The 25,977-nt window shown below is 34.8% G+C and overlaps 1 protein-coding gene across 1 annotated transcript in view; it reads right to left on the bottom strand.

The window, feature by feature from the left end:
• Nucleotides 1-386: 386 nt before the first annotated feature.
• The window catches only part of TMEM67 (transmembrane protein 67), a 48,507-nt gene continuing 22,916 nt past the window's right edge, over nt 387-25,977 (bottom strand). Inside the window, exons 13-28 of the mRNA XM_069466225.1 lie at nt 25,171-25,294; nt 23,407-23,512; nt 20,239-20,295; nt 19,055-19,153; nt 16,668-16,766; nt 15,901-15,987; nt 14,626-14,725; nt 14,389-14,528; nt 12,178-12,318; nt 9,786-9,866; nt 9,172-9,288; nt 5,421-5,537; nt 5,206-5,310; nt 4,489-4,591; nt 1,428-1,570; nt 387-467 (exon numbers count right to left, since the gene is read on the bottom strand). Coding sequence (XP_069322326.1) covers nt 387-467; nt 1,428-1,570; nt 4,489-4,591; nt 5,206-5,310; nt 5,421-5,537; nt 9,172-9,288; nt 9,786-9,866; nt 12,178-12,318; nt 14,389-14,528; nt 14,626-14,725; nt 15,901-15,987; nt 16,668-16,766; nt 19,055-19,153; nt 20,239-20,295; nt 23,407-23,512; nt 25,171-25,294 — 1,700 coding nt within the window. The remainder of the gene's footprint in view (nt 468-1,427; nt 1,571-4,488; nt 4,592-5,205; nt 5,311-5,420; nt 5,538-9,171; nt 9,289-9,785; nt 9,867-12,177; nt 12,319-14,388; nt 14,529-14,625; nt 14,726-15,900; nt 15,988-16,667; nt 16,767-19,054; nt 19,154-20,238; nt 20,296-23,406; nt 23,513-25,170; nt 25,295-25,977) is intronic.

A 25,977-nucleotide genomic window follows, 5' to 3' on the forward strand; every position in this document is an offset into this window, starting at 1 on the left:
CTAGTCTTGAACTTGGAATCAAATAATTTGTCAATATGAGAAAAGGCAGGCAGATCCCAGCTTATAAAATGATCCACAGAGATAAATTATGAGGACTGTTTTGATTATCATTTAAAGGTGTTATGTTGGAAACATTTAGATATTTTTTTGCTTCATTGTCAGTGCTAATTTATTTTGGTGAATTAAATACCACACATAATGGGAAAATAACATTTTCCATTATAGCACATTATATATTTGCAAATTATAAAAATAAATCTTTCTGCAGATAAAAAGAAAAAATAATAATTTGTATTACAAGTTTTTAAAAATATGGCAAACCCACCTGATACCATGACATTTTTTTGCCATGATTATACTGAGTCTTTCAGAATCTAGTCAATAAATTAAATCAGAAATCTTTGATCCACCAATGTCTTGGATGCCAAATTCTTTTGTCCTGCTGTATTACGGATAAATCGAAAAATCTGGAGAATCAAAACAATTCAGAATGAAAAGAAACATATATTTAAAAAATTAAATATGCACACCATTAAAATATCTAAATCAGCTAATTCTCTCAACTATTTATTTTCATATATCAGACATCTGAATTCCATGGTGATACAAAAAATTATTTCAAGACTATTATCATCTTCCATAATATCAAAGCAGTGTATGTTCCTATTTAGAGTTTATTTTTATGAATTAATAATACAAACACTTTCATGTTCACAGGAATACGCATTTAAATATTTACAAAGGCAACTTTCTTCTAATGCTAAAAGCTACGGAAACATCAAAAGAATCTACTTGTTAGGGACAGAATTTGTTCATAATTCTAGACTAATAAATCAAGGACTAACAAATTACATCTTACTGACTCATATATACTTCCTTGACATAGTGGAGAATATTTAGGTGATATTAACAACACCATTTTAAGAAGAACAGATATGCCATTTCTTGAAATCTCCATTTCAGGCTCCACACTTATCCATGCAGTTGTTTTTTATCTACACAGCCAGGGGAGGTGTGAGTGTTTTGAGCTAAAGGAGCTTTTTGGTACTGAGCCCTGAGCTAGCTCTCCAGTGCTTGCTTTTCTGTTACATTAACATCTGGCGGTGAAGGTGAACAGGACTCTAATTACTGCTCACTTTTAGGATCTAGAAGATTGACAGATAAGTGTCTTCCTACCAGATTCCCCTCATGTTTTCTCAAGCAACTTATGTCCTCCACTAGACCCCAGTATTTCATTGACCCTAAAGGACAGAGTATAGAATGTGGTTGGTTGAAATGTTATTTTTTCTTTTGGTAGGGTTAGTTATATTATAAACCTTTACAAATTCCTAGTGAAAGTAGATGTTGTTACTCTCTGCTATGAAAAAAAATACCTACTTTCTACATACTTCGTTTAAAAGAAACCCAGAAAAATTTTAAAAATTTACCTCTTGCTGTAAGTATGTAAGGAAGGCTGCTAAAACAAAATTTTGGCAAGCCAAATCCACAACACAGAAGAATAGCAGATCAAAAATAAGAAGAGTGGCTTCATTTCCATAATACAGAACACTGCTGAAAGAATAACTTTCATCTATTAAAAAAAATTATGACATATATATTAGAAACTTAAAAGTAGAACAAATCTATGATAAATTTCTGGTGATAAAATTTGTATATTTAAAAACAGCATATGAGAAACTATTACTCCCTGTAATACTCCAGGGCTTACACAAAAATAAACAAAAAGTATTAAGATTTGCTAAGCCAGAAGAGGTTAATCAAAGAACTCATAAAATCTCAAAAAAAGCAGTTTTACCATTAGGATCAAGGGTTAGTAATTGGTAGTAGTATAAATTTATAGTTGATACCTTTTAAAGAACTATTAATCAATATCCTTTCTCTCTTTCTATAACTAAGGCTAAATTAATCTTAGAAAGACTTTCTAAGTTAAAAAAACAAAACAAAACAAAACAAAACAAAACCCAGTAAGGCATAGAATAGTACATAGTGTTCTAGAATTTTTGTTTCAAATAGTCCTCTAAGGTTTTGCTCTAAGACCTCTGCTCACTTTACAAGTGGGTTTTGTCCTTTTTGGGATGTGAATGCCCTTTTAAAAAGATTCTAATGAAAGCTATAGACTCTTTCACCAGGGGGAAAAAAAGTACACATACAAATCTTGCAAATAATTTCAGAGTGGTCCAGAAAGCCACTGAAGCCATCTATGGACCCTCAGTTAGGAACCTCTGTTTTACACAAGGGGGCGTCTGGAGTGCTGGTAATAATGTTCTCTCTTGACAAGGGTGCTAGTTATAGGGGCATATTTAGTTTGTGAAAATCACTGACCTGTAAGTTATATCCTTACAAATTATATACTTCTGTATGTATGTCATACTTGTATATACAATTTAAAAAATAAACAAACCTGTTTTACATGGTTTTCCTGGATGATCTTCCACTAACATTGCTCCAGCAACGACTCCATATGGTGACTCCCCAACTTATTGTGTGTCCTGACCTTCTCCTAAGATTTAGTCCTAGATGTCCCAAAGGTAACTCAAGAGACAACATATTCAAAACTAAATTCCTCCCCTCTCCCTCAAAACCTAGTCCTCCATTTGCATTCTGTGTGTCAGTAAAAGGCATTACCACCAACCACTTAGTCATACAAGCCAGAAGTCTGGATAATTTTTGACTACTCTTTCTCCCTACCTCTTTTTTCCTTTTACATCTCTGGCAATCCTTTCTTATTTATCCCCATTGCTACTGCCTAAGCTTATAGTCTCATCAAATCCTGATGAAGATGAAGATAGATAAATGCAAAAACATAGAAGTAGGAGGGAGAAAGATTGAGTAGAAGGAAGAACAAAGGAAAAAGGACGAAGAAGAAAGAGAAGATGATTGCATTTTTAGAAATAGTAACAATATCCCTTTACTGGGTGTCTAGCCATAACAGGTACTGTACGAGATTCTTTATACATGGTAATTCCACAAAACTTTTAGAGGGTGATACATAATTTTACAGAGAGGGCATTAAAGTTTAGAAAGATTAAGCAACTTTCTCAACTTCACAAAGCTAGTAAATGGTAGAGTGAAGTTTTTTAATCGAAGACCAGAAGACTTTGAAAGCTATAATCATGATGACTAAGTTATATTGCTATAATCTTGCATCTCTTAAACTCAACCTGTACCCTACTGCCACAGTAAATCTTCTAATTTACAGATCAGATCTGCTTAGCACTTTTCAATGATATCCAGTGGTTTCCAAATTGTTTTGATCACGTATCCCTATCAGAATAAAATGCTGAGCATGCAATGCCCGAATAGACACATTTTATTAATTACTACTCAAAATAAATTTTTAAAAATGTAGGTTAAGAATGATGATATAGCAAATATATAAATAGACATCTTATTATTTTCTTCTCACATCTTCATGGATCAACTTACATAATCTTGTGGGACAAAAATTATTTTTTAATTATTTTTTGGAAACAACTGGTCTATAGAATAAAGTAAATAAAACTCCTTAGGGTGTAAGACAAGGCCCTAGAATTTTGTCTCTGCCCTCTTTATCTTTCTAGTACTCTTACAGTGTCCTACTTCATACTAGACTTCAATCATGAGGTTCATAAATGCATGGTACAATCTGTACACTGTTTTTGAGTCCACTCATCCCCTTCTACATGGATATCTTGGCCTCTCTCTTTTCCCTTGACCTTCCTGTTTGACAAGTAGCTACTTACCCACTTCAAATTTCTTCATTTTCCTCTTCTAGCTTCACCCTGTGTCTGGTTAGATTGTCTATCCTCCTTTCTGTCCTCAGCATAATCTGTAAGCCTGGCTTCCATTCTAGCACCACCTACTTGCTCATTCACATGTCTATCTTCCACAGGCTACTAAACAAGATGCCTGAGGGAGGGACCACTGGTTTGTGTATCCTAGGACAGGCACAACATCTACCATGCAAATGAATAAATCATATTTAGTCCAGGACATTGCTTATACCATTTCCATTCTTACCAACTCATTCTTACCAACTCATATCAGTCATACTAGAAGTGATATAAATACTACCTTTTTATTGATAAGAAACCACTATTCCTGTCACAAATATCTGTAATTTTTAAGAGCTTGGATAAAATAAAAAGTTAGATGTTAAATATTAACTGCAAATGTTGTTCTTCTTTAAGTGTTTCATAAGTTTGCCATTGAATGAACATTCCAATCCAATCTGAATTTTAGTATTTGTTTTACTATCTCTTCTATGTGTACTGTTGATTTTGAAATTTAGCTTTTTTAACTTTCTTGTAGAATCTTTTTTATATGTTTCCTGCTACATGAAATGGAACATAGAAAACTACCATAATTCCATGAGGTTAACTGCATTCAGTATGTTTCTTTTGTTTTTATATAAAATTATTAAATCAAAGAAAAAAATAACCACCAGCACTTTTTCCCCCCCAAACTTGGAAACAGTAATCAAGTTTTGCAAAGGCATTTGAAATATACCATTGTAAAAGATGCTTTTTTCCATTGGTTCCATAAATTCCATTCCAAGAATTTTTTCAAGAAGCAACTTATCTTTTATAAAGTAGTCCATCTCTTTGTGAACCTAATATAAAAAGATAAAACTATTTCAAAAAATAGCAGTGAAACAAATGCTTTCCAATTAATGTAAAATTAGCAGGAGGGAAAATGAAAAATGAATAGAAGATAAAGAAAATACGTTTTGCAAAAAGACTGAATTTACTATACGGGGATTTATAATAAAATTCTCTTTAGAAATGTTTTAAATTTTATATAGTATTAAATAGTAGTATTTTGGGCTAGATATACTGAAAACCCATTTATAACAAGCTTTTCAGGAAGATAATCATAGCATAACCTAAGGATTTCAATAATTAATAATACAGTATTATTTTGGTAACTGGCTAACAAAATTTCAGCATAGACATAGCATAAGGGAATTATTATTACGTTAACACACATGTAAAATCTCATTTTACTTTTACATAACCTAACCCTATCCCTAAGCCATAGTTTGTTAATGGCTACAAATATTTTTTTAAAACATATTATTCCTAAGTATTAAATTTGACAGACAAAAAAAGGGAGGGGTTCAAAGTCTACTGCCTTGATTGACTTGAAGAAATAATTGACATTTCCACTTAACTTTTTAAAAACTGCATTTGATTTTAGCTTAAATACAAATCTTGACATACATACATGATCGATGAAAGAGCCAAGAAATTTATTCATGGTATGATACGCTCTTATACTGTGCTCAAAAGTACTTGCTGATGAAGTCAATAGTCTAGCAGGGCCACTTTTCTAATGTGAAAGGGAGAAACAAATAAATGCAACATATCTTCTGTTCTTAGTATTTAAATAACATTAAATATCGGCAAAATATACCTGAACTACATGTATTTTATACAAACCCTCATCAGTGTCTCATGAATTCTGTCATAGTGTTGTCTCATCTGGCTAGAAATTGCAATCTGAAAAGTCTGACCATCCGTGTTGGGTACCAAACCTCTCTGGCTACACAAATTTTCCTGAAAAGTTAAAGAATTTAAATAAAGATCAAAATTATAAAAAATATCCTATCTGAAAAAGAAAATATGGCATTTTTCTTTTAGTTGGTATCATACATTACAAGATTCAGAAACTAAGTGAAATTTACTGAAACTATATGAGACAGAGATGCTAATATTATCTACCCAATGTTCCCACTCCCCTTTAGATTTTACTAATTTCTTCTTCATTTTAATTCATACTCCCTGTAGGTCATTATATCATCTCCTTTACTCTGCTCTACTTAAAAAAATAAAATATATATATATATATCATACTAAGTTCATTATATATGGATATTCTTAGCTTTTTATTAACTTTATTGCTCCTTAATATATACCAGAAGGCCTTGTCTTGGAATTAACTAGTTTTATAATTGTAGATAATCTTTTTTTGTCTTCTAAACATTTTTGAAATGCTTCCTTAATTAATTCCAATAAAAAGGTAGTGATACATGACTGAAGAGTTAATGTTATGGACCAGATATCTATTTTAGGTCTCCTTGACAAGACTTGATTCCTGACAACCACAACTATGTAAAAATTTTTGGATTTGATTGATGCCTAAAGGTTTAATTCAAGTTCTCCTGCCTCTATGAAGCCTGTTTGTCTACTCCAGAGCTTAATAAATATTCTCCTCCTTTGTCTAAACCAAACCTGCAAACCCAATATGCACTTGGCTCTCTACAGATTTAAAGGAAGATTACATGTAGTGAATGTCTCTATTTTTAAAAATTACTTTTTTCTTGATTAAAAAAGTACACACACCTAGGCACAGTGGCTCATTCCTGTAATCCAGCACTTTGGGAGCCTGGGGCAGGAGGACTGCTTGAGATCAGAAGTTTGAGACCAACCTGAGCAAGAGCAAGACCTTGTCTCTACAAAAAATAGAAAAAATTAGCTGGATGTGGTGGTGTGTGCCTATAGTCCCAGGTACTCGTCAGGCTGAGGCAGGAGGATTGCTTGAGCCCAGGAGTCTGAGGTTGCTGTGAACTATAATGACACTACTGCTCTCTAGTCAGGGTGACAGAGTGAGACTCTGTCTCAAAAATAAAAAAATTTAAAATTTAAAAAAGTACATACATGCCATTGCAGACAATTTATAAAATACAGAGAAGTACTAAAAAGAAAAAAATTGTCTATAATCTCAACATCCAGAGATACAGATATTTTAAGGAATTTCCTTTCTGGTCCTTTTCCCAAGGCATATACATATGGGTAGCATAAAATTGGGATCACATTGATTTCTTTTTCACTTAACATTATATCGTGAGCAATTCCTCACATCATTAAATATCCTATAAAACATGATTGTACATCTACTTAATATTTCGTTGGCAAATGTAAACTGATTTATATTTTCCAATTTTTATATATTTTTCCCTTACAAAAAACACCTGTGATGAAGATCCTGAATTTAATTAGCTGTTCTTATTGCTAATTTTTCCTGAACTTAAATTAATAAAATCAATGAATTAAAGATCATGGACTCTTAGAAATCTCTTGGGGCCAAGTGTGGTGGCTCACACCAGCACTTTGGGAGGCTAGGGGTGGTGGTAGGGTGTTACTGCTTGAGCCCTAGAGTTCGAGACCAGTCTGGCAACATAGCAAGATCCTGTCTCTACAAAAAAACTGTAAAAATTAGCCGGGCATGGTGGTGTGTGCCTGTAGTCCCAGCTACTTGGGAAACTGAGGAAGAAGGATCACTTGGACCCTCTAGGAGTTCAAGGCTGCAGTGAGCTATGACTGTGCCACCTCACTCAAGCCTGGGTAACACAGTGAGACCCTGTCTCCAGAAGAAAAAAAAAAAAAAAAAAAAATCTCTTGGTATATATTGCCCAAATGCTTTCCAGGTTTGCAAAAGTTTATCTTACCACCAACAGTTTTGTGGTTGCCCATTTCACTATGTCCTTGATGCTAGTAAGTATTCACTTTTCTTTTAAAAAGATGGCTAATTTGAAGAGGAGAAAACCAGTATTTTTATATTCAGTTTTTTGATTATGATTTAAAACATTTTTAGACATTTATTATCTTTTCTGTTTCATTGTTTATTTAAAAAAAAATCTACTGGTCGTTTTTCCACGAGCTTTTAGTGTTTTCTTATTGGTTTCTTATTAGTTTTCTTATGACTTTCAATATTGTTATTGATATCTTTGTCATATTTATTATGAGCATTTTACCTTAATTTGCTAACTTTTATTTATGATCTTTTGATATATTAATGTACTAGATAAAAGTAAGATCAATTAATATTCCCTTTTTGATGCTTTCTATTCTTTATGCTTAGAATGTCATCCCCTAATCTGAAATATTCTCTTTTAGGTTCTCTTAGGGTTTCATTTTTTACATTTAATTTTTCGATCACAGGGTAATTTCTAATAACCATGTAATACAGTTCAATATATTAAATAAATTCTTCTCTGAGATGCCATCATCATGTATCAAATTCTTTCAAGTCACACCTTAATCACTAAATCCTCTTAGTTTTTCCTCTTAAGTGTATCTTGTTCTTTTTAAAATTTCATTATAAAAGTTTTCAAAGGTACACTGTAGAGAGAATAGTAAACCACTCATCACCTAGCTTCAACAATTGCCAACATTTTACCAATTTTATTTAATTTATCCTCCCAACATTTTTTTCTTAGAGTATTTTAAAGCAAACCCCAGACTATGTCATTTCATCTGTAAATACTTTTATATGTATCTCTAATACTTTAAAAAAAATAACTACCATGCCATTTTTATACCTAACAAAATTAATCATTCCTTAATATAATTTAACATTTATTTAATAGTTTATTAAATCTCTCAGATTTTTCCCAAAGATCTATTTTTATAGTTGGTTTGTCTGAATCAGGATCCAAAGTATTGGGTTTGTTTCTTAAACCTCCAACAATGTAATAGTTCTTCCACCACCACCAACATCCCTCCTTTTCTTTTTATACCATGGATTTGTTTGGAGGCACTGAGCCATTTGTCCTGTGAGGCATCCTACACTCTAGATCTGGCCAATTACTTCCTATGGTACTATTTAATTTGTCCCTTTATCCTGTGTATTGCTTGTAAACTGGTGGTTAGGTCAAAAGGCTTGATTATATTCAGGTTCAATTTTCTTAGGCAATAATATTTCATGGGTGATGTTATATGCCTCCTACTGCATCGTATCATGAAGTGTATGATGTCAGTTTTCCTCATTTCTACTTATAGAAAGATTGAGCCAGTGTGTCCAGATGTCAGCCTGATCCCTTATTATAAAGTTCTCCATCAACATTCACTTAATTGTTTTAGCATCCATTGATAATGGAAGCCTACATTCATTAATCCATTGGTCATTACAAAATGGTGATTTTATAACTTAGAATTCCTTCTACTTTCTTTTATAAGGAAGAACTTTCCCTCATGAATTATTTCGTTACTTCGAAATACAGTTCATACTGGAACTGCAAGATAAAATTAGATTCTTTCCCTTCATTAATGTTCAGGGTACTGAGTTGGGACCCTGGAAACTTTCAAGAGCAATCAATGAGGATTTTTTAAAAATATTGCAAATTCTGGATTAAGAAAAGAGAACCCATCTCTCAACTTAAAAACAAAAAGGTTTAAAATACACTCATACCGCTTCTCTTTTAAGATTCATATTCATTTCTTCCATATTAGTATCTGAATGGCCATGTACCGATCTACCATGAATGTAATATCCAAAACATCTGTGGGATAACAGAAACACTGATATCTATAAGAAGAGAAGAAAAAAAGAACAATTAGCGACTCATCTTCAAACAATTTAAAAAATTAAATTTTTCTTAAAATTGCTTCCTTTCTCCCAAAATAATGAAGATTGACTTCTTGGGAAATATATGAAGAGGATAATAAAGTAATAAAGAATAATATGGTATTTTTTTTAAAGTAGATGGAAAGGAGATTGAAGATATTTTCCAAGAAAAGAAGAAATAGGGTTGATAAACAAAAAAATTTCAGGGGCCCTGGGCTGAACGAACTTTTTAGCAGCATAAGAAATTCATAATCAAGAAACTGCAAATAAAGAAGAAAAACTAAGGGAGTAAGTATTAACTTGTAGCTCATTATAATTATCTCTGGAATTAACAACTGGTGGAAAATTAGACTAAAAATCCAATCATACCAAATCACTTTTAAAGCCTCTCTTAATGTACTCCTGACCTTTAAAAAGGGAAAAGTAACAGTTACAAGATAAAGTCGGGAAGTACTTACATTACTCATAGTGCATAAATCAACAAACTGTCGAATTTTATCTTCTATAAATCTCTCATAAAAGACAGCAAAGAACACGATCTGAAACATTAAGCCAAGTTTATGCTTATTAGCTTTTAGGATTTTAATTTTCTTTTACAGCCACAGTGTAGTATCTTAAGAAAAAAGAAGTTCCAACCAAGAACACAGTGGCCTCTAATGGTTCCTAAAGAATAAAATCCTACTTGTCATTTCTGATTCTTCTGTCAAAGGAAGGAGGATTTTGCAATTGTGGTAAGAGTCACTAAGGAAGCCTATTTTGAATTTTGAAAATTTTCATGTGCCATTAAAACAAGATAAGACAAACATGTGGGAAGAAATAAAAAATATTTTAAAAATTTAGTAGTCAGAATGTACGTTTGGTTTTGTAATTTTGTTCATCTCCTAAATTCCAAAAGTCATTAGAAAACTTTCTGCTTTTCAAATTAATTTCTTCTGACAGAATAACACATAAAAGGCATACATCTAGTATTCTATTTCAACTATAGACAATGTGTTCAACATTCAAATGGAATGGTTTCAAATGTTTTCTTAGATAGATTTAATAACAATACTAGAAAGGGACATTTATAAATAAAAAAATACACATCGTAGACCTTTTTAGGTATGTTTGAGAGAAAGGTAACATTGCCTAACCCCATCTTTAAAAGATGTCCCTACTGTTCCCCATTCCTAACCCCCACTCCCCTTACCTCCCTTCTCTTATCTCATGTCCCTGCTTCTTCATAGCACATTTCAGAACCTGTAACTTGTTCTTGTTACATCATATCCATTAGCTCAGCACAGTGCCCAGTACATAAATTATACTAAAATATGTGAATAATTAAAGAAATGAATCTATAGCAGTTGATTATTAAAAACGCTTTCCTACACTCTGTACACATACATTAAACCCCTTTAAAGGACATGAAAAACAGCAACATTCAAAGTTTAAAAGTTTAAAAAAATTTAAGGATATTACTGAAAAGCTGAAGAAGCTGGGTTTAGGGAAATAAAAGGAAAGAACAATAAAGCCTGACTTATTAGAATTAAGAAGAGTTTAGACAAATTAGACAATTTAGAAACTATAACAGATTGCTAAAGGAACTCTCAAGGATATTTGAGGAATAGACACTAATAATCTTAGAATATCACCTTGCTTTCCTATCAGACTGATAGTACAGTGAGAAGCAAAGAATGAGGTTAGATGGTGGTTTCCAAGATTGCTAGTTGCTGTCCAAATGGTCCTTTCCCCTTTCTCCTTAGTAACAGATCCCTCCTTTGAGCAGGACACACTATTGCCCAGCTAAAAGATTCCAGTGCAGCTAGGTGTGGCCATGTGACTAAGTTTCAGCCAAGAAGAGGCTGAATGGCACTTCTGAAAAAGCTCTTAAAGAGAAGGTGAGCTCATCTCCCCTGACTACCTCCTGCAACTCCATCAGCCATTATGGACCATGAGGGGACCTTGGAGAGGGAAGTCCCATGTGGCAGAGCAGAAGGATAAGCTTCTAGGTCCTGATGGCAGCAGTGAGCCACCATTCCAGCTCTATACTGCTAACCTTTGCTCTTCTTTTTCATGGGAAAGGAAAGTTCTCTTTTATTTCAGTCACTTCTTTTTTGTTATTGTTGTTGTTGTTGTTATACTCAACCAAATATGAAATAGCTTATCTGTCCCTGTACTTATAGATAAACTAAACATGGAGTATGTCCTATGACTATAAAGTTACAGACTCTGAAAGACCCTTCAAAGTCTGCTATTGACAAGAACATGAACTCCGAAATCAGGCTGCCTGGGTTCAAATTCCATTCTGTCAATTATGAGCTCATGACTTCAGGCAATTATTTAACCTGCCTGTGCCTCAGTTTCCTCATCTGTAAAATGAGGATACTAACAGAACCTATCTCTGAGGGCTATAGTAAAGATTAAGTAATTAACATGTACAAAGCAGTCATAGTCACCCCTTGGTATACAGTGGATTGGCTTCAGAACCCCTGAGTATACCAAAATCCCTGCACTTGAGTCCTGCAGTCAGCTCTGTAGAACCCAAGTATATGAAAAATCAGTCCTCTGTATACTTGGGTTTTGCATCCAGCAAATACTGTATTTTTGATCCACGTTTGTTGAAAAAAATCTGCATATAAGTGGGGACTCTTGCAGTTCAAGCCCATGTTGTTCAAGGGTCAAGTGCAGTTAATTAGCACAGTGCCTGAAGGGTAACACGGTATGTAAGAACTGGCTGTTAGTTATTATTATTGTTGTTCTCGTCACTTTCTTTCTGCTACAGGATCAGGATATGGTCAATATTTGAGAGTAATCAGTACATAAGTAGAGTTCAAAGAGGCAATGTCACTTAAAAGTATAATCTCTTATTACCTGTATAATTCCAATGACTAGCCAAAGAGCAGCAGATACTGCATATCTCAAAATGCGGCTATCAGGAGCTATGTAGCTACGTGGGCTTCTAGAAAGACTAGAGGATAAGTCCATTAATGCTAAGTTCTTGAATCCCACAACCTGTAAAAAAAAAGTAAAAAAAAAAATAATAATAATTTAAACACACAAGGATAAAGAAAACTCCCCTAAGGCAGATGTGGTGGCTCACACCTGCAATCCCAGCACTTTGGGAGGCTGTGGTGGGAGGACTGCTTGAGCCCAGGAGTTCAAGACCAGCCTGGGCAACACAGCAAGACCTCATCTCTACAAAAAATTTAAAAATTAGCTAGATGTGGTGGCACATGCCTATAGACTGAGATAGGAGGATCGCTTGAGCCCAGGAGTTCAAGACTGCAGTGAGCTACGATCACACCGCTACACTCCAGCTTGGGTGACAGAGTAAGGCTCTGTCTCAAAAAAAAAAAAAAAAAAGGTGAAAAAGAAAACTCTAGACTGAAAATGGAGGCCTCCTCCCTACTCCTCACCTTGAAAAACTAAAATATCCAAGTTTGTACAAACAGTAGAAAATTCAGATAAAAATAATTATTATCCAGTATTTTAACTACAAAGTGTTGATTGACTGATTGGTTGATTGACAGGGTCTCACTTTGTCCCCCAGGCTGGAGTGCAGTTGTGCGATCACAGCTGACTACAACCTCAAACTCCTGGCATAAGTGATCCTCCTCTCTCAGCCTCCTGAGTAGCTGGGACTACAGGTGCAACCAATTGGTTTTCTTTTTTAATCTTCTTTTGTAGAGATGGGGTCTTGTCATGTTGCCCAGGCTGTTACAAAGTATTTATTACAAGCTATTTAGTTAGTGCATTTGGTATTCTTCTCAATATGATTAAGGGCCAAAGATAACCTTGTCATATACACTGACAAAGCTCAAAAAATTCTGTTAAAAAGAATAAAACTGTCTTCAGTCAACTTTCTTCAGTAAACTACCAATAAGTTAAACTAACAACTAACATTTCATGAGCATTTAACATGTGCCAGGCACTATACTAAATATTTTTAATATACAGTATATTTCAAAATGTCTTCTGGAGGACACATTCTTTGATAATAGGAAGTCATGGTTAAATACATTTGGTCTGTCCATTAAATTCACCTCCATCCTCCCACCCTTGTAGTATAAAGGCTCTGAGTTTTATGGTAAATGATTCTATATAATTTTATTGAATCCAGTGTTTCCAAACTTACTTGACTTCAAACTTTTTTTCATGTAACACCTTTTAAAGCTTATCAAACTCCTACTCCCACACAAAAAAATAAGTATGTGAGGTATGTTACTTAGCTTGATTTAGCCATTCCACAATGTATACATAATAAGAGTTAATAATTTATAGCCAACCTTAATTATGCAAATAATTCCTGGGAAAACCTATCACCCACAGAAACAGTTTCCATGTTCAGTCTTATATTCAGTACTGAATACTTCCTGTCATAATTCCAACCAAATACATGAAATAACTGCAAATGTCATAAGCGTGTTGTGTTTTGTTCAGTCCATAGTAGATGTTCGATAATAGTTTGTTGAAAAATATCAACCTTATAATGGTGGTTCTAATGCTGGGGAGAATATGGATCATGGGGGAATGGGCTTTTCTAAAATACAGATACCTGGGCTCACCTTCAATCTGCTAAATTGTACATAATCTCTAAGGGTGAGGCCAAGCATGGGTATTTTACAAAAACTCCAGGGGATTTTGGAGGGGATTCTAATACAAACCAGAGGTTTAAAAGCTACTCCTTACACCTAGAGTGGTCAAGTTCATAGAGACAGAAAGTAGAATGGTGGTTGCCATGAGTTTAGGATAGGAGGTAATGGGTACAGAATTGTTTAATGGCTACAGAGTTTCAGTTTTGCAAGATGAAGAGTTCTGGAGATGGATGGTGGTCCATTACATGACAATGTGAATGTTCTTAACACTACTGAACTGTACATTTAAAAATAGTTAAGATGAGAAACTTTATGTTATGTATTTCATCATAATTTTTAAAAAGCCATTCCTTTTTAATGGCTTGAAAATATTTCAACCTTTCGAAAACTCTTCCACTTTCATGAAAACTTAGTTGGAATTACATTAATTTAACATTTATGAGGTACCCATAAATTGCATACAATTACATCAAAAAACAGTTTATACCTCCAAAAAGAAGAGGACAGTAAGTACTTGTAAGAGTGAATTAATTTTTCTCACAGTCTGAATTTCATTCCATTCATTTGCTACAAAATATGTTCTCCATATGCTCACAGGAACAGTGGCACTCCGTACACCACCCTCACCTGATCAGGGAGACAAAATGAGTAAAAGAGTTTCACCTTTTTTGCTCTTCTGCAAGGGTAGCAAAAGAATTTTGGTACAAATGTTTACTTTAGTTACCTTCAACAGCTTTAAGAACCTTTCCTTTAGGTCGCTCCCAATCAATAAAGAATATATCTATGGTAATCTGGGATATGAGTTTATGCAAAAATTGCAGTGCCTGAGAATGACATATAATAAAACACCTGAAAAGTATCAGCATAAAGCCTGCTTATGGAACCAATATTGATTCTTTAAGAAACATACTATAATCACAAGGGCATATAATTTTTACAAGTGAATTCACATGAAGTTATAATATCTTTAGGAGATCATTAGAAGCGCATCAAATAATGTGGAATCACCAAATTCACAGGATTTTCATATACATATTAATTTATGGTCCCTTTCTCTTTCTTACTTTAAAATAGTGATACAAAAAAAGGAAATAGCCTAGTTCCTCCTCAGATAGGGGCCTTGCATAATTGACTCTCTTTCCCAAGGTTTCTAGAAGTATACTTTGCTTTGTAGATCATCTGACTTCTTTGTAAATAAAGATATTTTTCAGCTATGATTTGTTTGTCCTAATTAAAGTCTTAGAATGCTCTTACTGCCTTTTGTTCTATCTCTGGTATTGAGATTTCTGATTTTTAAAAAATGTGTTGTTGAAACACAGCTTTCTCATTTATAGAAGCAAATGTTTAAACTGAGGCATTCTTTCTAGTAGATACATTATTGATCAAACGAAGGATAAAAATCTAAGTATGGGATGCTACCGCACCTCAAGGAGCTCCTAGTTCAGTGGGAAAAGCAGATGCCTAATTAATCATAGTACAATGGGATGGAACTACCAAAGAGGCCTGTAAAGAGCTTCTTGTACATTGATGGAGGACACAGAAGGTAGGGAGGGGTGACCATAGGAAGAAAGGAGGAAAGGAATATGGAGACAGGGAAAAAAACTTCTAAGATTTCAGCACTTTATCCAGAATGGTATCTTTCATCCTTGATTAACAGAGACAAAATTCATGCCTAAAGGCATTTTGTCCCATTGTGAATATATCATCAGACTTTAAGGAACAAAATTATACACTGAAATATTTATCAAATTAGCCATAACTTAAATTAATCCAAACATATTTATGGCTTCTTTGAAAAATTATTTAAGGTAGATTTTCAGAATGAGTTATCTGCTATAAATAAAGGTAGATTTCCTATGTAAAATAAAATAATTTATGCCTTCTTTCAAAACTAAGGTAAATTTTACACCAAAATTTTTTAGAAAATATTATAATTTTAAGGACTTCCTAATTTATTAGCAGGCCTTTTAAATTTGGTAACCTGTCTTTTGAAACTTACCTTCAGAGCAAAAGCACATCCCACATAAGTAACAAAACGTTCTTCTTGAACTGTCATTGGTAGCAAAACAGAGACAGATGTCTGTGCCTATGATAAAAATTATTTGGTTAAATATGATCACACAAGGGTTTTGTGGGCTATTTTGTTTTGGTTTTTTTTTTTTTTTAGAGATAGGGTCTCACCATGTTGTCCAGGCTGGACTCAAACCTGGGTTCAAGCAATCCTTTGGCCTCAGCCTCTCAAGTAGAACAAGGTTTTCACTAAGCACAATTTAGAAAGCATAAAAGAGGAAGATAGTGATTCACTCAATAAGCTCAGCACACTCAGGGAATGGTGAGGTTAGCACCTGGCTCAATACTTTCTTTTTTTTTTTTTAAGAGGTAGGGTCTCACTCTGTCACCCAGGCTGGAATGCAGTGGCATGATCATAGCTCATTGTAAACTCGAATGTCTGGGTTTAGGCAATCTTCCTCTCTTAGCCTTCCAGGAAGCTGGGACTACAGGCATGTGCCACCACATCCATCTAATCTTTTTATATGTTGTAAAGATGAGGTCTTGCTATGTTGCCCAGGCTAATACCGAACTCTTGGGCTCAAGGAATCCTCCCACTTCAGCCTCCCAAAGTGCTGGGATTATGGGCATGGGTGACCATGCCCAGCTCAATACTCTTGATCAGAAATGCTCTCAAATAAAAATATTTTCTTTATAAAGAGAGCTTATCAGTTAAATAGGTATTGGTATTTAGGGTAAATTCAGAAACTCACTCACTTTGAAGAAAATAAGCCAATAAAGACCTGTTCCCACTGTGATGATAAAGAAAACATTGGCGAGATCACCAGCATAGTACACCAAGAATTTCATAACTGTCTGCAATTTAAAAAAAAGAATTATAGCGGTTAAAGACTCAATGACCACTTTTAGTAACACTATCACTTTTATATATCATCCACCCAGTTTCTCAAGCCTGAAGTCTTGTTTCATGTATCCATGTATCATCCAGTTATAAAGACCAACCGAGTCTCCCTCCTAGATACTTTTTGGATTCTTACCTTTCAGTCCATTTCCAGTAGCCCATGTCATTTTCAATCCTTCTCATCTTTCACTGTCTAAGAAAGTTGAACTGCTTTGTAATTTTCTCTTAGTTGGAAACCCTCTAATCTCTTCTCCATACTACCATGAGAGTTAGTTTTCTAAAGTGTAAATTGGACTGTGTCACTCCACTTCTTAAAAATGTACAAATCTTCACTAACATATAAGTTCCTGACCCACAAGGTCCTTTACAACATAGACCAAAATTAACTTTTTAGCCTCATCTGCCAGTTCCAGCCACTTACTCAGTGATTAACCACTCCACACGTTCATCTCAAATACTTTGTGGAATAAAATGGGTATTGTTTTTATCAAATGTTCTTCCTTTCCTCTCTCTAGCAAACTCTCATGAGGCTCTGAGGGCACAGACCATGTCTGTCTTTCCTCACTACCACACCCCCAGTGTCTGATAGAGTGCCAGGCACTTAGACAGTAGGGCCTCAGTGACTACTGTGGAATGAACAGATAATCCAGCTTAAAGTATACTTCTCCGGGAAGTATATACTTTCTTCACTATCCCAAATAGTAAGTCAAGGTCCCCTGCTCTGATTCCTGAGCACACTGACTTTGGAATCAGGAAGATACCCTGGTTAAACAAGTTACTATGTAGCCTTTCTTATGTTCTTCATCAACAAAATGAAATACCTATTACAGAGCTGTTGTAAAAATTAAATGAGTAGAAAATTTAACCCCTGTTTCAATTTCATCATGTGTAAAATGGAAATAATAATAATAAGATCTAACTTTATAGAGCTATTGTGAGGATTAAATGAATCATATATGTGTAAAGCTTTAAAAAGTGCCTGGCACATAGTAAGTATGCAATAAATGTTAGACAAAAAATAAAAACATTTTAAGCGGAAACTAAACTCTAAGCACAGATTTTTGTTTTTTGCTAATGTTGTATGTACCTGATATTGAACTATAGATGATCAATAAAAGACTGTGGAAGTAAAAAAATAAATAAAAATTAAAATGGGCCGGGCGCGGTGGCTCACGCCTGTAATCCTAGCACTCTGGGAGGCCGAGGCGGGTGGATCGCTCAAGGTCAGGAGTTCGAGACCAGCCTGAGCAAGAGCGAGACCCCGTCTCTACTAAAAATAGAAAGAAATTATATGGACAACTAAAAATATATATATAGAAAAATTAGCCGGGCATAGTGGCGCATGCCTGTAGTCCCAGCTACTTGGGAGGCTGAGGCAGGAGGATCGCTTGAGCCCAGGAGTTTGAGGTTGCTGTGAGCTAGGCTGACGCCACGGCACTCACTCTAGCCTGGGCAACAAAGTGAGACTCTGTCTCAAAAAAAAAAAAAAAAAAAAAAAAAAATTAAAATGAAAAAAATTTTTTAAAGATTAAATGAAAGACAAAATTATAAAGTTAATAGAATTAAAATGTGGAATATCTTTGCAATCTTGAGATAGGGAAGGTTTTCCTGAACAAGATCCTAAAAGTTATATACCGTAACATGAAAAAAAAATTCAGATGCTACCATATCAAAATTAAAAGTTCCGTTAAACAAAGGACCACATAGATAAAAATAACAGATGAGTCATATATTTGGGCATACATTTCAACATCAGAAACCAAAAAGAGTTTAACATTTTAGAAATACAAAAAATTCCTTCAAATAAACAAGAAAAACTAGAAACCTAATAGAAAAATAGGCAAGGGATATAATAAACAGGTGGTTCACAGAAGGGGAAATCCAAACAATAAAAAGTATATGAATAGTCAGAGAAATTAAAATGAAATCAACAATGACATATATAACAATGACATGTACCATCAGATTGGCAAAACATAGAAAGGTTGGAAAAATATCAAGTGTTGGTGAAGACATACAGAAACAGGAACAGCACTGTTGGTGGGAGCGTAGACTGGCATACGGCACTGGGGGAAGAAAATGAGGTGTGCATACATCCTATGATCCAATAATACCTATTCTAATTACATACCCCATAAAAATTCAAGGCAACTTTCTTATTCATCTTCTAGCTGTGTCTTATGAGAAAGATCCAGAATAGTCAAAAGACAAAAATATTCTTTAAAAAGTCCTGAGAACATACCTGTAAATCAATCATGGGACTCCCAATGCGCCTCTTCCATGCTGCTGTCTTCAAAAGGGCTGCTAAAACAGCTAGCCCACCCAACACACCCAAAGCAATCTTAAAAAAAAAAAGAACATTTTAGAATTTATGTAATTTCTCTCATCAGTGTTCAAGAACACTATAAATAGAAAGTAAGGACATGCTCAAAAAATGGTTGGGGAGGCATGTTGAAAGGACACAGGAGCCAAGTTGGAGGAACTTCCAATGGCCAAATCTGGGACAATTTGAGTAAGAAAATAAATAGTAATGGATTATAATCACTAGAGTAAAATAAATATCCATGAGTTCACACTGATTTAAATAAATAATTGAATAAATAAATTACTGTGGGCAAAGAAAGAGTTCCTCTTTACAGTTGAGTTCCAATTAATAAATATAGAATGAATGAGAGAAATAGAAAATCAACATAAGGCAAATATCTCAGTAATACTTTTTGCAGGCAAGAATCATCAATGGATGCTAAAATTAGAGGGCAAAAAAATGATGAAAAGCAGGATATCTGCGTAATTTCAAAGTATTTCCCCATGATATATTTATTAATTACAAATGGAAAAATACAATAGAGAACTCTGTAGACACCATCTTAGCCATCTGATAAAAGTTAACATCAGTAGTAATAAGACATACTGACATCATGTACCTCCTAATATGATGCACTAAGAAGAGCACAATATCAATTCTGTGGTGTCTTTGCCAAAACCACATGAACTCAATTTATTCATGGGAAAATACCAGACAAATCCAAATTGAGGGCCAAAATAATTGACCAGTACTCTTCAAAAGTGTCAGGGTCATGAAAGACAAAGACAGACTGAGAAACTGTCATAGACTGGAAGATACTAAGGAGACATGACAGCTAAAAGCAATATGGAACCCTGGATTGGGTCTTGAAACAGAAAAAGGATAGTGAAAAAAAACCTGTAAAATTGAAATATTATGTAGATTAGTTAATAGGACTATAGCAATATAATTTCCTGATTATGATCATTATAATAAGGTTATGTAAGATGTTAACACTAAGAGAGGCTGAGGGAAAGGTATATGACAAATCTATTTTGACAACTTTCCTATACATCTGAAATTATTATTTTTTTAATTAAAAAATATAATGTAAATTTTTTAACAGTTTAAAATAAACTCACATCTGTCTGAACATGTGCTTCTCCTTGATTCATTTCATATTTGACTGAGAAAGAAACCTGATATTTAAAAGAAAATAAATTAGCCACACTGAAATTGTACAACACAAACTTACTTTTATTATAAAAATAGATTTGTAGCTGGATTTAATCATAAATGATATATTTTTAACTATAAATATTATTAGAGTTGACTCTTACACGTAAAATAGATATGCTATTGAGAATTATTTTTGTGCTTTAAATATCTCTTTTGAACACATATTAAAAGAAGGGTTCATGAGGAACTAAGTTAGGTTCATTAATAGCAGTTCAAGCCAAACTAACCATATTTCATTTTCTAATAGGTTTCTCATGTATCAAGAATTTAGGCTGGGCATGGTGGCTCACGTCTGTGATCCCAGCACTTTGGGAGACTGAGGAGAGAGAATCGCTTGACACCAGGAGTTTAAGACCAGCCTGGGCAACACAGCAAGACCCCGTCTCTACAAAAAATAAGAAAAACTAGCCAGTTGTCATTGTGCACACCTATTGTCGCAACTACTGGGGAGTCTGAGGCAGGAGGATCACTTGAGCCCATGAATTTGAGACTGCAGTGAGCTATGATCATGCTACTGCCCTCCAGCCTGGGCAACAGAGTGAGACATGTCTCAAAATAAATAAATTAATAAATAAAATTAAAAAAAAGAATTTAGCAACTGGCTAAACAAACATACCCTAACTAGGTAGATTAATCAAAAGTCTGAACAAAAACCTTAAGGATACCGCTATTTTAAGAGACAAGAGAAAGAAGAACCAGTGAAGGGTCAGAGAAGAAGACTGTGAGAGGAGAGGCAAGATACCTAAGTCTTACCATGGTCACAGAATAGGGAGTTTCAAGAAGGAGAAGGTCAAGAGTACAGTGTCAAATATCATATAAATGCTAAGGTAAAGAAATAAAGCCACTGTATGTGGAATTCATTGCTGACCTTCATAAAAGATGTTTTCAAAGAAGTAAAATGGCAAGAGCCAGATTGCAAATGACGAAAAAGTGGCTGGGAAATGAAGGAAAGAAATATGACAGCAAGCTGAGGAGCTGACAGAATTGAGTAAAATATTTGTTCAGTTGGATGTTTGAGTTCATTTTTAAGATGAAGCTACCTGACAGTTTTTATAAACAAAGGAAAGTGACTAGCAGAGGGGCTGGCTGAATAAGGGGTTGGGGGAAACAGGATATTGGAGAAAGTACTGCAGAAAGTTTAGGTAGAGGATTAGCTTAGAAAAGGAGGAGGGAACTTACTTTCTTAGAAACAGAAATAAGAAATGGGAAGGATAATGAAACACAGGACTTCTTTAGTATTAAAGAGGAGATCTGGCTGGACGTGGTAACTCATGCCTGTAATCCTAGCACTTTAGGAGGCTGAGGCAGGAGGACTGCTAGAGGCCAGGAGTTTGAGACTGGCCTGAGCAAAAGCAAGGCCCTGTCTCTACAAAAAATAGAAAAATTAGCTGGGCATGGTGGTGGGCGCCTATAGTGCCAGTTACTCAGGAGTCTGAGGATTGCTTGAGCCCCAAGTTGGAGGCTGCAGTGAGCTGTGATGACATCACAGGTGACAGAGTGAGACCCTGTCTCAAAAACAAAAAAAAAAAAAAAAAGGAGGAGGAAATCTGAGGGAATTCCTATTAGATGGTCTTGATCTGCTCAGTGAAATCGGTAGTAAGGTTACTTGCTGTTGGTGAGAGAGCAGAGCTATAGCTGGATGCTTTAAACTGATGTACAATTTTTGTAACAGCTGCTATGAGAAATTATGAATTAAGAATAACAATGATGAAATAACTGTATTTTTTATAATTAGGATGAAATAGACTTTATCGGTATAGTTTCATGACTCTCACAATCCTCTATTTGTTATTTTCCAATTTGTTAAGACTTAGTTTGGAATATTTTAGACAAGAATAATACTTAAAGAAAAGACTCAGAAGTGTTTTATAGTAAAATAAATATACTCTTAGTTACCTATGAATATATATCACTCCAGAAGGTTTCAAGCCAGGCAGCCTTTTGTTGTTACCAAGTATGCTTCTGGATTTTCTTCTCCTCTCATTATATACAAGCTCAGTCAATAGAAACTAATTTTAACATTGGATTAGGTAATAAAAATGAAAATGGGAAATCTTTAAGAGAAGTTATACTGGGTGCTTAATTTTGCTTAATTAAAGTTTGAATCCCATAGTAGGTGAGTACAAGTACAAACACAACAGAGAGGCCAAAAGCACTGAATGAAAGAACTAGACTATCAAAATTCAGAAAAGTAAAGTAATAAAAATTAAAAGCTATTGGTAAGCTTGGAGGTAAGAAATGTTGATCCCCTACTTCTCATATTTTCAGAAAAGGAAGGGAATATCCACTTAATCTCTAGAAGGAAAAAGTATAAAAGGATTGCCTTTGGTTTTTAATTTCTACCCCTCTCTCATTTACCCTTCCTCAAAGCAGGGATGCTTTATCTGACTTGGGAGGTTGAGAAGAGGAACTTAGCATGTATGGCTCAGTCGTTACCAGGCTCATTCTCTTCAGTACAGCCCGTTTTGGGGAGGTACAAGGTTTCTCATTTCCATATATAGGCCCTCCCAGGTAGAAGAGGTCTTTAGTTCTGTAGTTAAGTTTAATAGAGTTGGGGAAGAAGTGAGAAGCCTATTTGGCTTCAGGTCCAAACCACATTCTCTAGGTCATATTAGCACTACTAGTTATAAAGCTGGTAATTTGATTAATAATCCTTCTGCCTGTTAAAGTGTATCTCTGTCAAGTAGGCTATAGATTGGTAAGTACATATATGCCCGCTGTAAAGTCTGAGTTCCCAGTTTAATTAGGCAAAGGGACAAAATCTTAACAGAAGCAAGGTAGTCCAAAAGGACAGGAGCAGATGGTGCACATCTCAGCATATCCCAGGATCCCTAATAAGGATGTTCAACTGCTGGTGATGCTTCTACTGAAAAATTTAATTCATTCTTGTTCAGGATCCACAGGAACTCGCCCCTTACCATTAGTAAAAACTAATTAAGACTTGACAATATAAATAGAAAGACTTATTTAAAACTTAAAAAAAGGCAAATTGTCTTTTGATCATAATATAAACCACATCAGTATTATGCTGTATTTATACACATAAGGGCACTGATTAGTAAAGAACTCACCTCCACAGACTGGCTCTGGGGATCTTTGATATCAATGTCACGGTAGGCAATAGTGATTAAAGGAGGGTAGATGTTTCCATTTTTTGTGTTAGGTACAAGGTTGATGCTATTTAAAAGAAAATATATTTATTTATTTATTTATTTATTTATTTTTTTTTTGAGACAGAGTCTCACTCTGTTGCCCAGGCTAGAGTGAGTGCCGTGGCGTCAGCCTAGCTCACAGCAACCTCAAACTCCTGAGCTCAAGCGATCCTCCTGTCTCAGCCTCCCGAGTAGCTGGGACTACAGGCATGTGCCACCATGCCCGGCTAATTTTTTCTATATATATTTTTAGCTGTCCATATAATTTCTTTCTATTTTTAGTAGAGGTGGGGTCTCGCTCTTGCTCAGGCTGGTCTCGAACTCCTGAGCTCAAACGATCCGCCCACCTCGGCCTCCCAGAGTGCTAGGATTACAGGCGTGAGCCACCGCGCCCGGCCAAAAGAAAATATATTTAGAGTGATAAGTATATCTAAGCCTTTAAACATACATTTAGTTTGCCATTTCTTTTGAATTTAATATGAATTACCTTGATGATTTCAGAACCAACCAGTTAAGAACTAGGGTAGGTTAAACATAATCTAATGATAACAACACAAGCTATCTTAATCAGTCAAAATAATATTAAAATACACCCTCTGAGATAAATTAGAAACTCTTTTGATCCAGGCCCCATGAAGTTTACAAGTGAAATCGCTGAAGCACTCGAGCCATCTTTGAATAATAATCAAAATTGCAGTGCTACATGAAGCTTAAAGAAAGGCAGATAAAATTCTGATTTTCAAAAGAGAAAGATGGATTCTTAACAAAATGTATCAGATATAATATTGTTTATGGCACATCGTGAAGTACATTTTGCCAAAATCAATGCATTAGTACTGTATAGTTTGTGGACTCAAAAAGGAAAGTGCCAATCACTAGGGGCCCATATGGTTTCATCAAGAACGTGTCAAGCCTGTGGAGGTTTGATTTCATTGTTACCAAGGATACAGCATTAGAAGATTGAAGGAATACTAAAAACACAGTACATGTGGATTTCTGTAAGATATATGACAAAGTTTCTGTACTGCCTACCTCATAAGATTAGGAGAATCAAAATGAAATAACAGTGAAAAAAATGCATATTTAAGTGTTTCAAAGTATAATATCAATCTAATACAATATAAGATGATGGTGTTGATTTTCATCAGTGTATTCAAGGTACACATGATAAAATATTACAGTAGGAAAGTTAGCTAAGATCTTAGAGATCCCACTCTGGAAAAGATAGCACGGTATTACCCTAAGGTAGGCTCATAGTTAAGGTATCATAGGAAGAGGAAGGTGTTGATAATTAATCTGGGTAAACCTAGAACAAAAGCTATAAAAGAAACTGAGGACAGGGCAGGCCTTACTATTAACAATCATCTGGCAGGCTCTTCCTAAAACACCAATTTCAGCTCACCGGTATTCACCTTTCCTACACTTCTCAACCCATTCTAATTCAGCAGCTCTAGAGTGAGGCCTAGAATGTGAATTTTCAGCAAATTTCTCACATTCTTCTGATATAAATCTACCCTTGGCCCTTCACTTTTATTGGTCTATGCCAATCTACAGAAATAACTAAAAAAACCTTATCAACTGTTCCAATTCAGTTGTCTTTATAGTTTTCGTTTGATAATTACTGGCAAACACTTTTATTATAACATTTTCCTGTATACTCCCAGTCATTAGACATTTGTTTACCTCAGTGATATCTGGGTAGCAATTCGAATTACTTTTGGCTGACTTTCTAAGTCATTTTCTCGTCCACTTACTGTATCCACTAAGAAGATGCGCCGAGTCAGAAGCCACATGCCAGAGCTACTGTCTTTTATTATAAAAAGAAAAAATAAGATGACATTAAAAAAATACTCACAAATTGTTCAAGACAGCTCTCAAGAAGTTTACTGGACATATTTAAAACACAAAATTAGTATTTTTTTTTTTTTTAAGATAAGATAGCTGCAAAGAGTTACTGCAGAATTTTTTTTTTTTTTTGAGACAAGAGTTTCACTCGGTTGCCCAGGCTAGAATGCTGTGGGGTTAGCCTAGCTCACAGCAACCTCAAACTCCTGGGCTTGAGTGATTCTCCTGCCTCAGCCTCCCGAGAAGCTGGGACTACAGGCACATGCCACCACACCCAGCTAATGTTTTCTATTTTTAGTTGTCCAGCTAGTTTTTTCTTTTCTTTTTTTTTCTTTCTTTCTTTCTTTTTTCTTTTTAGTAGAGATGGGGTCTTGCTCTTGCTCAGGCCCCCAACTCCTGACCTTAAGCAATCCTCCCATCTTGGCCTCCCAGAATGCTAGGATCACAGGCGTAAGCCATCGCGCCTGGCCTATAAGAATTTAATAATGGACTCTCTACCTCATTTGAATGCCTTCTGATTGTTTGAACTTTTCATCAATTTGGAAGGCTTTTCCCTATGAATTACCTGAAAAAGCAGGATTTTATAACATGAGTAACAATAAAAGAAACTAATTTATCCAAAAAAGCAGATAGAGGACAGCTTGA

Source organism: Eulemur rufifrons, chromosome 3 (assembly GCF_041146395.1).
Source record: "Eulemur rufifrons isolate Redbay chromosome 3, OSU_ERuf_1, whole genome shotgun sequence".
NCBI lineage: Eukaryota > Metazoa > Chordata > Mammalia > Primates > Lemuridae > Eulemur > Eulemur rufifrons.